Source organism: Coloeus monedula (assembly GCF_965178545.1).
Source record: "Coloeus monedula genome assembly, chromosome: 1".
In the NCBI taxonomy this organism is placed as follows: domain Eukaryota; kingdom Metazoa; phylum Chordata; class Aves; order Passeriformes; family Corvidae; genus Coloeus; species Coloeus monedula.
Window position 1 is genome coordinate 19,366,502 of NC_138781.1, and position 15,720 is coordinate 19,382,221.

A 15,720-nucleotide genomic window follows, 5' to 3' on the forward strand; every position below is an offset into this window, starting at 1 on the left:
TTTAACTTTCTGAGTACACAATAACCATTAAACTACCTCAAATGAAAACTATGCCCCCTTACCTGTCTTCTGATTTGCTACAATATAAACACTAATACAAAGATGTCTGCACCAAAAACTTGATATCATTCCCACTCAAGCCAGATACAGACCTCCCACTGGCTTAAGTCAAAATGTGATACCTTAAATTCTGACAATGTAAAAATGTTTAACATAGCCAATTTTTTAGCATAATACTGTAATAAAGAACCAACATGATTTAAGTAATATTTTAAAACACAATATTCTAACAGTCACTAAAATTATGCTTTCATTTTCATGCTAGAAAGCATACCTTGTTTTTTAGAAAGAATACCAGAGTTTTCAATTCACTGAAATAAAGTGTTTTCTCCATGCATAAATGATAGAATGGACTGGAAGAAAAGAGACTTGAGCTCCCAAGTATGAGGTATCCTGTATTCTAGTTCAATGTTAGGGTAATCAACTCCTAGATATCTAATCTAAACACACTGAATATCAAAGCCACCTCTAAAATTTTATTATATGGTTAAGAAGATGGTGGCAATATATTGAAAAAACACACTTACTACTAGTGATATAAATCCTGTAGTGTTAGACATTGTAATTGTGCCATTAATATATGTTTGCTACTTTCCACAGACAATTACTATGCTGTTTATCAAGTCAAACCATCTCATGGATCCTCTCCAGGACCCTCTCCAGTTTTTATGGATTTTCTTGTAGAAGCAAAACCAACTGACAGCTTCTGGGAACTCTTAAGATTATTCACTTCCAAATGAAGGAAAACACACAAATTGAGTGTAAAATGTTTAGTATTCAAAGAACCCCTGACATCATAAATGAATTCCTTGATATTTAGCTGGTAAGAATTTAACTCCTGGTCCTATTGTCAAATGGGAGAATAATGTTTAGAAATTATCAGCATGAAAATCACTGGGTCACAGAAAGATGTGCAAAATGGCCTTATGAAAAGAGTAATGTCAAAGTTTATCTCTACAGGAGAGAAGGTAAGAGATTGTTGCTGCGGTATGTATGATCTCAAAATATATGACTTTACAGTTGTACAGTTATAGAGATCACATCTCTCTGTTAAATAACTTTGTTGTGTAGTACATATGGATGCTGTTTACTTGGACACAAATGTACAAAAAAGTCAACTATAGATCGTAAATAAGGAATAAAGCCTTACAGGATGACTCTCTGGTACTTTTTCAGCCTTTGAGGGGACATTAATCTGAAAAAGGGGTCTTTAAAACTGTATGTAGACATGGCTGCAGCCACTCAAGTTCCCAGTCCAAGATGTTTGGGTAAGCATGAAAAGAGATGGATATCAGTGTGCTAAACAGGGACCAGAGCCTTTTCTGCTGGAGCTGGCAGAAAGGCAGAGAGGGCACCTGACATTCAGAAGAAAGGTCTTAAACCACTTGCTTTGGGGAGAAACAGTTGAAGCCCTTAAGGTTCCATCTGGCATGCTGAATGGTCCTCTACACCAATCCCACACCAGACCAAAAAATATTGCCTTGTTCTAGCCTCTAGTTTAATAACTTCAACAAAATGACCCCCTTGGAATGGACATTTTAGCTGCATAATCTCGGGGATCCAATTGGAATCAAAAGTGCTTACAACAAAGACAAGGAAGGGTGTCATCTTTACTAATCATTAAACATGGGTTAAAATTTCTCAAAGAAATTTAATTAATGTTTAGGTCCCAGGTTTCAGAAATTACTTTTAAAAGGAAAAGATGTTATACCTTTTATAAGTATTTGTAATTTATTTATTACCTTTTCTTTTGGCATATTTCCATTCTTTCCCTCAACATGGAGCACCAGGATCCCACACAAAGTAGACAAGACAGAAAATAGAGGTTCTCACTTTTAGGTACCCTCGAGGTTCTTTCTTTCTCATTAGAATCAAGTTGTCTTAAGAAAAGAGCTGATACACTGTTTTATTAAGTCTGCCCCAAAGATATATAACTGTCTGAACCCTCTGCATTTGCATTAACCCTGACTGCCTACAGTCTTTTAACTATGAAGGATATATTTTTTGCATTGGACTCTCTGACACTTAGATGTGCTGGATTTATCACCTCACTCTGCTTTCTGTATTCTAACTTAAATACCACAGTGTAGGAACCCAGAGTGCAGAGAATATGTCTCTGCCTGTTTTGAGGGGTTTCACCTCCCTGAACAACACAGCTTTTGACCTCTGTCCATGGAAAAAACTGACTACTATTAGAAAAGAACTAGAAACTGTACTAGTGTAAGTTAGGTGACAGACTACTATGTAAGACTGTCACAGGGTGAAAAATTTAGAGGTTTTGGGTTTGTTAATGTAGTAAATAGATAAAAGCAAAAACCATCAAAATGGAGGATTGTTGTTGTTCTCCAAACCTTTTTCTTGTTCTACTACTTCATATTCTGCAGTAAAAGTAGTTTGGGATGATTGGACAAAGAATTCTGCAGTTCCTGGCTGTGTTATTAAATAATTGGTAGAAAAGTAAATATATTGTACGTTTTTAGTAACCATTGGTTAATTTATCTTTAAAAAGGCTGTGTAATCTTGATAATTGAGCTTTTCTCCTGCATTCTCTGCTTTGTGCTATGTCTGAATCATGCTAGTGACTCCTTTTCTCTGATAAGACTTAATAAACGACTATTGAGAAGCAGCAAAGGCTGAGAGTCTCTGGAACTTCTGGCAAGGACTTTAAAAACTCTCTCCCATCAGGAGAGGTTTGATTACGGCACAGTCAGTGTCACCACAGTATTTCTTTCTGCCGCCTCTTGCATCCCCCTGAGCAGTCACCTGGCTTGTACCAGGGTGATAACAGATAAACAAAGGAAAAGATGAATTAAACTTGGCCTTTCTCTTAGCTTTAAAACTGTTAAACACACCTGCATCTTTAAAAAGTGTACAACTTTTAAGTAAGACATTCACTAGATTTTGTTTAAAACTGGCAAAACCCAAGGACTTTTTGTTGGAGCTAAGTTGGTGAATGGATGAAACAAGAATCTCATGAGCCACAGTTCCGAGCTGTAATTTTCTGTATTTAATTTGTGCTAATATTGGCTCTTCTATGTATGCAGCTTCTAGCCACAGATGAGAACAGAGAATATAATCTTTAAATTATAAAGTATTTTATTCCATTCCTAAGTGTGTAAGCCCATTATTTTCATACCCATTTTTTCCAGCAACGATTACAATAAGTTAAATATGATTGTTATTCACGCTACAATTTATTTATATGCTGATAACCTAAAATTGTGATCACATAATTTCTGTTACTATATGACATTCTCATGAGCTTTATCAGTTGTCCCAAAAGGAAATATAAGCATGACACCTCATATAAAATAGAAGTGCAAACACACCACATACGTTCCGTGGGAGACTTAAAACTTCATCAACTTCATCCTGAACCCAACTCTATCACTATTAAACTCAACAGTAAAATTCCCTCCGATTTCAGCAATGCAAGTGGTTTATTGTTTGATAGATTGTGATCCTTATGAACAGAGGAAAATTTTAAATATATCTGTAAAGGCACCTCTGAATGACGGTTACAGAAGGTTCAAAAAGGCAACTTGGAATTAATTGATAACAACAGTGTAAAGACTTCCACAGCTTAACTAGAATTCAAAGATATAGCTCTGTGAGCAGTAGTCATGGTACTTAGTAATAGTGCTGGTCCCTGGGGAAAAATATCCAAAGTCTTTAGTCAAAGAAGAAAATGGTAAAATAACTTACTGCTGCTTGACGGTGGGTATTGGAAAGGATCCCATGAATCTTTACTTTGTCCTTCTCCATTTGGTCTATATTGACCCACAAATCCCGGCTAGTAGAATCATAGGGGCCATATGTCCTTGATGTATAATAATTATGATCTGTGTCCTCCTGAAAAAGGGAAAAAACACAGGAAAACCAGATTATAATGGAAGATGCACCTTAGCTATAAAACTCACCCTTGAAATACTGAGTCCTGTTGCTCCTCAAAGAAACTCAGTAATGAAGGAAAAAAGCACAAACTGTAAATATGTTGCAGAGACAGCTCTGCTCCCAACCATGAGCAGCTGACAAGGCAGTTACCTCAAGCAATCATCTTATATTATGATTATAATGTTCACTATCACAAATCCCAATCATACGTGTTCTGTAATAACCAGTGAAATCTATGGCAAAATATTTGATGGCTTTGGAGGAAAGATGGACAGTTCCTGTAACAAGGGCCACACTCTAACAAAGCCATGGGAACCATTCACAGATAGCACCTTAAAAAATTTGTATTTTTTAACATTTCTGACCATAATTCAATAGACTATCCTATATAAGAACATCCAAAACATTTCTAATAGCTGTAGGCTTACAATTCTATTTTATTTTAAATCTCCAAATGTTTGGTTTACTGTAGATTTTCCCCTCCAAGACAGACAAATATATACATATTTGTAGAAGAAATCTTCCTAATTCTTGTGGTTTTTAAAGATGCAGTAGTTGCTATCATGCTCTCCTCACAGCAAATTTCTGTTAAGGTCAATTACTGTGAAGGTCTGTACCTTCTACATAAGACAGAGAAAAGAAAAAAAAGTGTGTGGTCTGAGGCAAACAATGAAACACGTCTCAGATTTCCAGTCTCCCTTCACTCAAACTAAGTTGTTGCAACCATAAAATATTTAAATCAACAGCATTGCCAGCTTTCTGCTGAATGGCTACAAGTAATACTATGAAAGTAGTAAACGCTAGTATTTCTTATTTCATTCCTTGCTTCCTCCCCTTCTGAGACAAAGCAAAAAGACCCAAAGCCTCAATGATAGAGTTTGAAAATTAAAATAAACTCAGAAAATACACAGTACCATAGAAAATGGAAGAGGCAGACTCAGAATTTAGTATTACCCTGGTGATGGAGAAGTTCCCCTCCTGCTTTACCTCCTATATCCAGTCAGCCACAGGGGAGTACCCTCACACCAGGCCATGCTGCCACGTGGACCTGACACCCCCTCCACACAGCCCCACATCATACACAACCAATTCCTACTGACATGATACTGAGCTGGAGACATACTTGGCAAGGATTTATATTCTAGATGACATCATTCACGTCCTAGATTAAACATATTGACCATAAATCCTGTTTCAGCTGGATTTGATCCTATATTAGCACCATTACTGACGCATTTTACTAAAGCAGTTGCAGATATAATCAGGTTCTTTTCTCCTTGACAATTTCCGTGTCTTCTGCTGAACTTTGTATGCCAGGATGTACTTTACATGTACAGTAAATCTCAGTAAAAATTCTGAAGAAGCAATTTTTAATGGCTTCACCAGCCCTAGGTTAGTCACACAAGTAAACATAATTAAAACTATACTGTCAGGAAGATGACAAAAGCCAGTCACCTTACCAAATTCTTTCCTCCTTTAATGGTCAACACAAACAGTTATTACTGCCATGTATACAATGGAGGTACTGTAATGTAAAAAGATTTGAAAACAAATATATATATTCCCAGTCCAATTTATCATTCTGACTGGGAATTTCCTTAGTAAATAATGGTCACATATAAGGCCTACCAAGTCTCAAAGAAAGAGCTCCAGAGACAAATAACAAATAATTACCAAGCAGTTTGTTTCAGATAAACATACAATATTTAAACCATAGTCAAAACTGTGAAAGTTTATTTTGTGTTTCAATTTTTTTATAGCTAAGAAAGCTACTCCAGTTAATTTCTAATACCTAAGCCCCCACCTCCACAACTGGAAGGCTCTAGCACTGAGCCTAGTTGGTAGCTCTATCAGAATGTTTTAAATGGTACCTTGACCCATGCCCAAAGCAGATTCGTCATATAGCTTGTAAATCAAACACTTTTAGCCTGCAGCTCAAGATTTTGGCACTGTGTGAGGAATTACTTATGTCTACCAAGTTTTGTGTATAAAAAGTCTTGTTTAGTATTTATTTCAAGTTAAATAATCTTAGATACTTCCAGAGGGAAGAAAATTTGCTTCTACTTGAATGATAGAAGGAAGACAGAATTGTTCTTCATAGCCTTCATGCAGAATTTTGTTAATAATAAATGCAGAATTTTATTAATTAATAATATTTATAGTATTTTATGAATATACTATTAATGATTTTTCTCTCACATCCTAATTTTTCTTAATCCCATCTGTAAACTTACAGTCAGAAACAAAAAGGCACAAGCAGCTAACTAGTAAAGTTGATGTGAGCAGCTTGGGAGCACCCAGTAAGGTTAGGATCCAAGCTTCTGTTCCAAGTCACTGCCTTCACAGTTTCTAATTTGCATTACCATGGAAATGAAATTCTTGGAGTCTTTCATAAATACAATTTTATTGGTACCATTAGATATGTACGAGTTTTCATTCTGTCAGACCTGTTTATATGCTTTGGTTGATTGTACTTGCTTCATAAGACACTCCATTCCCTACAGGTAGGTACTACATAAGAAGATGGAAAAATGCTTAAGAATTTATATGAATTTCCATGTAAACTATTCAATTAAGAAAAGAGTTTTAATAGTCATATGAGACAGATTTAGAGTTCTGCTGATAATTAGAATTATATGTAAATACAATTAGGACAAGAAACAAACTTTTCAGTACCTATTAATGACATAGAAGCATGTTACTGAAAGGAAGAACATGCAGAGAAAGCAGAGAACATACACTTTACTGCTTCAAGAAACCTTTTATTTTTTCTTTGTTTTTCAGGTATTTGGGGGATATGAGCATTATCTCCCATTGGTTCTCTGGATGTGCAATTCTGTTCAAATACTGTTTTTACTGTACTTCATGTATATGAAGTACATAGCACCTTTCTTCTACCGAACAGTACAGCATTAAAGCAAAGGATTTCTCCAGATATTCTTTGCACCAGCTATGAGGATTACTGTTGGCAACCTTTGCGACTATAAAGGGAATATTTATTAGAACACCTCTCATAAAACTTTTCTTTTGGGGAAACAAGTTATTTTTAACCTCAGGAAACACTTGATACTGCGTTGCCAGCTTATTGTAGATTGTAGAGATTAATTTCCTAGTTTTCATAAGGGATATTGTCTGATGACACTTGGAATATATTCCCATACTTCTCCAACTACAAATGAATTTTCTCAGGAAAGCTGAATACATGCACTACTCATAAAAGTTCAGCACAACTGAGGATTAAGCCTTCTTTAAATACTTGGTGTTCAGTATTTGTTCCATATATTACATATACAGATAATCTCAAATACAGTCAAATATCACATACTCACTTCATCAGTAACTGCTGTCCCTTAAGAGATTAAGTCTTCCAATGTGTGATGTAATCTTTCACAATCAAGATAACAAAAATTAACTATATGTGATATTTAAAAGTAACAACTACATTATGCCTCTGACATTAGTTCAAATTATTAACTGAGATTCTGGCCAAAGATGCACATGAAAATAGTACTGAAACAAACATGAAACAATAAGCTCCCTCTCAGTGAAGTAAGACACCATGATTCTATGATGATAAAATCACATACATAAACATGGGACTTTTTAGATTTAATTCTTTTCCTGTCATATTTTTTCTTTAACAGAAATTGAAAGTAATATAAATCTCTAGGAGACAGATGATATTATCAAACAAGATTTAGGAGTAAGAGTCACTGTTGAATTCAACTGCATGAATATTTTGTTTTTAAATACTGGATTCAATTAGATCCAAACCACAGACATTACTGAACAAGAAGTTCTGCCATCTCTCAAGCTCTCTCTCTGTAAGGCTGTAATTGAAGAAAACTAATAACTTCAGCCAGAGAAAAAGCAGCTGGCACACCCAGGAATGAGCTCTGCTATTGCACAGTAGTATGCTGCAGCAAAAGTCTTGCTTTCTCTGTAGCTGAAAAAGGAGAGGAGAGGAGAGGAGAGGAGAGGAGAGGAGAGGAGAGGAGAGGAGAGGAGAGGAGAGGAGAGGAGAGGAGAGGAGAGGAGAGGAGAGGAGAGGAGAGGAGAGGAGAGGAGAGGAGAGGAGAGGAGAGGAGAGGAGAGGAGAGGAGAGGAGAGGAGAGGAGAGGAGAGGAGAGGAGAGGAGAGGAGAGGAGAGGAGAGGAGAGGAGAGGAGAGGAGAGGAGATTAACAAGACAAATTATTATAGATCAGCCAACCAGATGGCCATTACATTTCAGCAGATTGTTTGGCTGCCTTCTCCCAGTACTGGAACATTGTTTGTGACATTATCAATGAAAAAACAATCAATCAATCAATCAATCAATCATCCCATCCAAGGATCCTCGTCTTCAGATATTTGTGATCAAGTGCCATGAACTACTGCCAGATGCAATAGAAGACAACAAGACTGCATTTAATTTGATAACTGTTGTCCCTTTAAATATGCTATTTATTAAAATTGCATTTCCAACTTCAATTGGCATGACAACATAATGAAAAAATTCTGAAGCCCTCAAAAATATAGAGGTAGACTTTATAGATGCTTAATTTTATTACTGTGAAAGGAAGGTCTGGTATCTGATTTTTAACAAAATATATTAACAAATTGCTCTAATATTGCCAAACTCACAGACTAGGTCTATTTCTAAAATAACTAAAATTGCTGCTAGTATTTGCCCCAAAAATTAGTTCTGAGACAATTTATCACCAATTACTAATTTCAGAAAGTCGTCTTTACTTCTGAGTATAAACATTTCTAGATTAATAACCTATGAAATTAATCAGAGAATTGTGGTTTTTAAAAGGTGCATTTGTAGACTATAATGGAAACACTGAAAGGAGAAAACATGAGACTTCATATTTTAAAACAAACTACTTTTCAGCAAAAAGAAGCAAAGATAACAATATTTTGGGTATTTAGAGAAAGGAAATAAGCTAGCAATTAAAATTATTTCCCTAAGGAATAAAGAAGTTCTGGCAATCCATTTTGTAGAACCAAAACACACTTTCTATTTAAATAAGACAGCATCAAGATGCCTCTGCACACATACAGCAAAAACTGCTTCCTCAAAACTATTTGTACTTTTACCGAATCCCATGTAATGCTGGCTGCTCTCTTATGGTATCTCTGCCTATCATGTCAGTAAAATACAGCCAAAATTGACTTCTGAATTGTTTCAGACTTTTGCTAGAAAATTGCTTTTAGTCCCCACCAGCTAAAAGCAGCTCAAGGGCGAGAACAGAGGTGACAGCTTGGGTAGGACTTGAGCTAGCTCTGCATTGCAGGTGATGGAAAACCTCTTCTCAACAGCACGTTTTGGGCACCAAGAAGGGGCAAGAGAGATGCACAGTCACACTCCATATTACCTGGGCAGGAGAAGCATGTGTGTATGGTGTTGAAATTGATTTTCCTCATTTATTCACATTTTCTTTAGGCAGACACTGACTGAGACAGGGGCAGGTGGCAAGGACACATGGAGAATATCCCTAGCACACCAGCCATTAGCACAGGAGATGAGACAGTACAAGAAATAACCACCTATCCTCAGATGGGGTCCTAGTGGGAAAATTAAGGCCAGGGAAAATGGGGATAGAGACACTTTGCATGCTGCTGCCATATAACTCATTTTAACAGAATACTGCAATTACAATCATAACAAGCAATGCTATGAATTACAGGTTTATAGGATCTGATAATCAAAGGAATATTTAACTTGAACTGGCCTCTTGAAATGTGAAAGCTCAAATTTCAGTAGATAAGCTACATGTGGATTACAACATCAAAGTCTTACAGAGGATACATATAGGGGCTGCTGCTTAGGAAACTCTATCATTCTAAAGTGATCAAAATTACCAATTTCATAAGTGCTTTGCATCAAGGATGAACTCTCTGCTGTTCAATTCCTTAACAAAAGTTTTTGTTCTGTATGAATCTACTGAGGAAACATGCAGTTTAAAGAACTGCTTTCACAGTGACTTGCTGCTTTCACAATGACAAAACGGCAATCTGTTGTTTTGTTTGTTGTTTTGGTTTTTTTTTTTTTTTTTTTTGTTGTTGTTGTTGTTTGTTTTCTTTTTTGAATATCCAGTATGGGAGAAACTAAGGGAATATACATATATATAGCAATATGGGCATTGCATACATACTCAGCATCAACTGTGAGCAGAACCTGAAGACAGCTTGTGAATATCACTGTTGATTACACAAACACTAGAAAAACCGGTATTTAACAGCCACTATAATGACAAATGAATGAAAGGAACCCAATCTAACTGAAGAGGAAATTCTGTGTCTGAGTGCTTTGGTATTTAAAATGTCATCTCACACTATATTCTCCAAGAAGAGGCTACACGAGTGCTCTGCAGAGTCCTGAAAGCCTACTGTGTTGTGTGCAGAGGTTTTCATTAGGGCCAGTGTGGAAGTCACTTTGCCCAGAATCTCACAGATTTACATCTGGAGGTTTTTATGGTAAACATTAAATGATGTCATCAGCTGGGATAAAACAAAGGATTTATCTCACATCTCTCTCCCCTATGCAGACAAATGGCTTTACACAGCTCTATAACAACTTAAGCTCCCAGGTTTTAAACTGCACTATTCTGAGCTCCTGACAGCACCTATAATGGAGGGTCACACATGCTGACAGACATTCTGCAAGAGAAGGATGCCATAAAACTGTTATTAATCCAAAAAGCCATTTAGTCTTTCTGGCTTTGTGAAAAGTCAATGTGGAGTCACTGCCTTTTCCATGATATTCAGCTGCTTTTGAAAGGAAGCTTCCCTCTTGGGGACTGCTATAAAACTGTCAGCCTATTTAGGGGTCATTACAGCAGGCTTATGAAGCCCTTTGGACTGTCTTGTCATATGAGACAAGCTTCAAGAGAGCAAAAATCTCTGCAATGCCTTACTTAAGAAAGGAAAAAAGCCAAATCACCAGTCACTCAAAACTCAATTAGAGTAGGGAAATATTTATTATGCAGTTTTGTTCCTGATTTGCTGGAGCAGAAGTCTGAGAAATGACATTCTGAAAATAAGTCTTAATTGCTCCATAGCATCCTCTCCACTAAAAGAAAATAAAAAGAACCATATCAATACAATGACCCAAAAAATGTCTAGCAGAAATTTTATTTTGGTGTAATTATGACACAGGTTTTAGAGTTTATATTCTCAGTTTTAGATATGTATAAATGACTGAAGGGTTCATGAAACTGAAACTGCAAAAATGACTTTTTGTAAACATAAAAAACTATCTTCCAGGTCTAGGCTACAGAGCATTAGTGGTTATGACACCAAATCTGTTACCAGCTCCATTCTTGGGGGCTTATGACTCCAGATAATATAATAAATAACTAAATTTCTATCTAGTTAGCTTTTAAAGATTTTAGTCTTCTAAAGATCCACTTCCTGTGTGGAATATAACAGTGTGTTTCTGAGCATATGTACTTTGGCTTACTTATAGCCACACAGGCAATTTTTTCCTCCCCCTAAATATATAATAAATTCAGTTTAATGTTATACACCCTCTTATTTTTTTTCCATCCAGGTATTACAGCAACTCTAAACTCTCTATAGCCAATGTATTCCTGCAATATATATTCAAATGGCAGGAGATCCTTATATATATATATATAAATAAGTCATCCTTATTTCCTGTTCTTTGGCACTTCTCTATTGGAAGAGACAGGAGGAAAACAGCAACCGAGAGCCCTCACATGAGGAGGGCAAATGGCAAATACAAATTGGTTTAAGTGTTAAAGATCTGAAGCATTAAGTTGATACTAGCAGGTATAGTTGATCAGGGCTTTCTGTAGGACAGTGCAGGAAGCTGCCTCCACACTCACTGGTGTGTGATGCTGTTCCCGAGCTGTCGATACCATGGTTCAGGGATCCGTCAGGGTTTTGAGCCAAAATTGTAGGGCAATCAGTTGTAGGAACACATAGAATCAATACAAAATTGATACAGGCAGGAGCATGGGTTAATTAATGCAGTAGCATTTTACCTGTAAGGATAAAGCTTATTTTGAAGCTTTTAAAGGTGTCTCATATACACCTCACTCAGGACCGGTCTTTGTCAAAGCCATGCTGTTCAGTCCAGCTGTGTGCTGGTCAGCATATAGCCAGACCATGGTCATTGGAGAACCTGGGCACCACAGGACAAACTGCATCACCACGGCTTCCCTGGGTAGCACTGGTTTTAAACAGATTGCAAACAAACTGATAATTTATTTAACCACAGCACTTTCTAGTTTAGCTCTCACATGCAACACACATGAAGCTTTAGTTACTAAAACATAGGACTGGCTGAAATGTGCAAACAATATGCAAAGTTTCCAAATCACCATTCATGGCTTACAGAGAAAGACAGTGATTATGAAAGTGGGTAGCCTGTAGCAGTTTGTCCTGCTCTTTTGTTTGGAAAAAGTATGCATTTTGCTTTATTCATATGTATTTTTCTGTATACATCTGTAACAGCATTTCAGTCAGGATTGTGTACACAAGAATATTGAACAAAACTGCTATGTACAGTTTTATGAAACTGTTATCACCAGCCACATTTCTTAAGGACTTGTCACAGAAATGCTTCGTTATCAGATCTTGCAGTCATGCTCAATAAAATAAATAAATCCCTTGAGAACTCTACTGCCACAACTCCAAGACATCATATTTAATTGAGATGCTTGATGAGTTACATGTTGCCTAGACAGGTGTGTCCAAGTTGCTGCCTTTGCCTGACATCAGGCTTCAAACAAGCTTTCTGCAGAATCTGCACTCTTGTTTTTATCAAGAGGAATACTCTGTGCTCTTCACAATTACCCAGACAAGATCAGGATGCTAAATAATATCCTCCCTCTCTTGTCTCTGAAAAGTACTGTCTTCAAATTCACCTAGAGTGCAGTTGATCCAATATACTCAAATATTTCAAAATTATACCAACACATCGTTTTGGTTTTGATAGATGCTATTTTTTCTTGTGTATAACTTCTAAATCTAAATTGCTCTTTCAGAGTAAATCGATCCAAAGCAGAATGTTGCATAAACTTGTATTTCCTTTTTTGTCTTTCATCTAAATACAGGACACTAAGAAGATAAAACACAAGGCATTACAGAATTATTTTTGAGTTGAAAGGTGTCTTTTGACAATTTCAAGCAACAGAAGTGATGCCAAACATCTAAGCACGGAAAACCAGTGAAAGATGAAGACATGAGATTTTACTTGTGTTTCAAATCAATCTTTTTTTACTGGGGTGTGGTTGGTGGAGTGTTGACTAACGTAGGGAGAGGGAAAAGAGAGGAAGAATCTCAACATTTTGACCTTGACCAGAAACATGCTGTTTTTATTTTACTTGATACAATTTATTGTTATATCTGTAAAAAAAAAATTAAAATCTGTATCTTTTGTCTTCAGACTCAGATGAACAAATAGGTAGATGACCAGCTTGTTTGGTGTGCAGGTCAGATACTTCAGTGCAGCTGTCTACCTAAGAGCTGGGTTTGTAAGCACCCCTTATCAGAACCACAGATCTATTAATGCTGTCAGTGAAGACTTGCCAGCTCATTCAGATCTGCTTTAGAACAAATCGAATACACACTTTAACTGCACTGCCTGTACCGACCATGGATGAGATCTAATTGAGTAAGCACAGGAGGAACCCAGGGCCATCTGAAAACTGCAGATATGATTCAGGACCTACAGCTGAGCCTTACCCTACAGGAGTGGCAGTGGACCATTCAGTATAACAACAGCCTAAAATTAGACATCTATAGCTAGGTAACTTTCACCTTAAATTTGCAACAACTTTGATCACAGAATCATAGAACAGTTTGTGTTGGAAGAGACCTTACAGATCATCTTGTTCCAATTCCCCAGCCATCGGCAGGGACACCTTCCACCAGACCAGATTGCTCAAAGCCCATTCGACCTGGCCTTGAACACTTCCAGGGATAAGTCATCCAAATTGCTCTGGACAACCTGTTCCAGTGCCCACCATCCTCATGGCAAAGACTTTGTTCCTAATATCTCATCTAAACCTACCTTCTTTCAGTTTGAAGACATTTCCCCTTCTCCTACGACTACATGCCCTAGTAAAAACTTGCATGTACCTCATCAATGCCACATGCATCTATACTTAGGTTTCCAAACTGAAGAGCTGAATTTCACCTCCAAATTCAATATTAGCTACAACTAAAAAAGAAAAGCACTTGTACAGACTCCAGCCTCTTTTAGCAATCACAGTCGCCTAACATTTAATACAAATTAATATACATTATTGGAGCAGTATACAGATGTGTACTACCCTTTATTGAATGTTTATGTAAGAAACAAAACCTCTGCAGTATATTTAAGAAATTATGCTGATTTCCAAGGTGATGGAACAATATGCCTGATATAAAAAAAATCAACATTGTATACACTGCTAATGAGTAAATGATAGAATCAAAAGTTCTATTTCCAGTTTTATTGAAAAAAAATTTCAGGAATGAATTGCTGTTTCTTTCAACTACATACTAATTTTACAATTCTAAGAATCAGAGATTTTGTTTTCTAGACAAATAGGGACATAGGGTGCACTAACTTATGACTATGGAATGAAGATGTTCCAAACATCCTCACCAAACTTGCTATAATCCACTGTGCCAGCCAATATTATACCCCTAAAGTTATATCCTCAAAATGAACACCCACCAGGTTGTTGACCAATGTAAACCAGATTGTTGGCCCACTCCTGGATATGGCTAAACTAAGCAGTAGCACTTTGGAGCCAGATTATGTCCGTTCTAGCACTGAAAGACACTTTTCATACACCAGAAGAGAGGCATCCATACTTTGCCTGGAGCAGGAAGAACCTGAGGAACAGCTTGCTTTGTTATCTGTACTGGAGCAGAATACCTCTGAGAGATCATGGCATTTTATCCCTCAAGGCATTTTACTGCTCCACCTAGATGAGATCAGACAGATAGGATTTCCATCTGCAATTTCTCCCTCTTCCTGCTTTTGTTGCTAAGGTTACAGAAAGAATGCTCAGAAAATGATGCTTTGATTTATTTAAAAATTTAGTAGGAAATTGTGAAGAATTATGCAGCTTGCTACAAATGCATGAAAGAAACCTCCAGTAACCCTGTTACATCTTTCTAACTTTGGTTAAATATTGAGCCACTAAAAGGTCCGGGGAATATGTTTGCTATTCTTTTTCTTTTTTTTCTCCTTGTTATTCACACTGCAATTTTCTGCACACCCTCCAAGATCTCCTATTGCCAATTTTGTTTTCCAGAAATAAGTATACTGTTTTTTTACTGATGGTCTGTGAACACTTAGACATGCTGCACATGAATGCTTGCCAGTGTTATAGAAGAAAGAAAAAACCAAAAATCCCTGGTATTTCCATTAGTTTTTTCTGTTGGGTGTATGAAATACTACAGCCCTTACAAGTGTTTCATAAGCATTTTCTTCAGCAGTTGAAAGCATTTAACGGACATTTTTGGAAGAACAAATGCACATTTTACAAATGAAGCTTTCTTGACTCTGATCCCCCTCTTGATATAAATTTTGAGCATTGGCCCCATTTATTACTCTCTTTGAAAAGTGTATAACTCATACAATCACAATGAGGATAGATCATTGACTTCCACATAAATGCTAAATTTACAGAGAGTCAAAAGAAGTGTCTGACCAAATCTGAAACAATGGACCCATCTGTTTACATGCCAAGTTGCAACTGTTTTGGGATAACAGATAATTGACTTTCCCATATTAAAGAAACATGAAAGGTTTG

At 36.7% G+C, this 15,720-nt stretch overlaps 1 protein-coding gene across 1 annotated transcript in view; it reads right to left on the bottom strand.

The window, feature by feature from the left end:
* The window catches only part of PLXDC2 (plexin domain containing 2), a 261,533-nt gene that overhangs the window by 118,020 nt on the left and 127,793 nt on the right, over positions 1-15,720 (bottom strand). Inside the window, exon 3 of the mRNA XM_082298661.1 lies at positions 3,766-3,912. Within this exon, the coding sequence (XP_082154787.1) occupies positions 3,766-3,912 (147 nt within the window). The remainder of the gene's footprint in view (positions 1-3,765; positions 3,913-15,720) is intronic.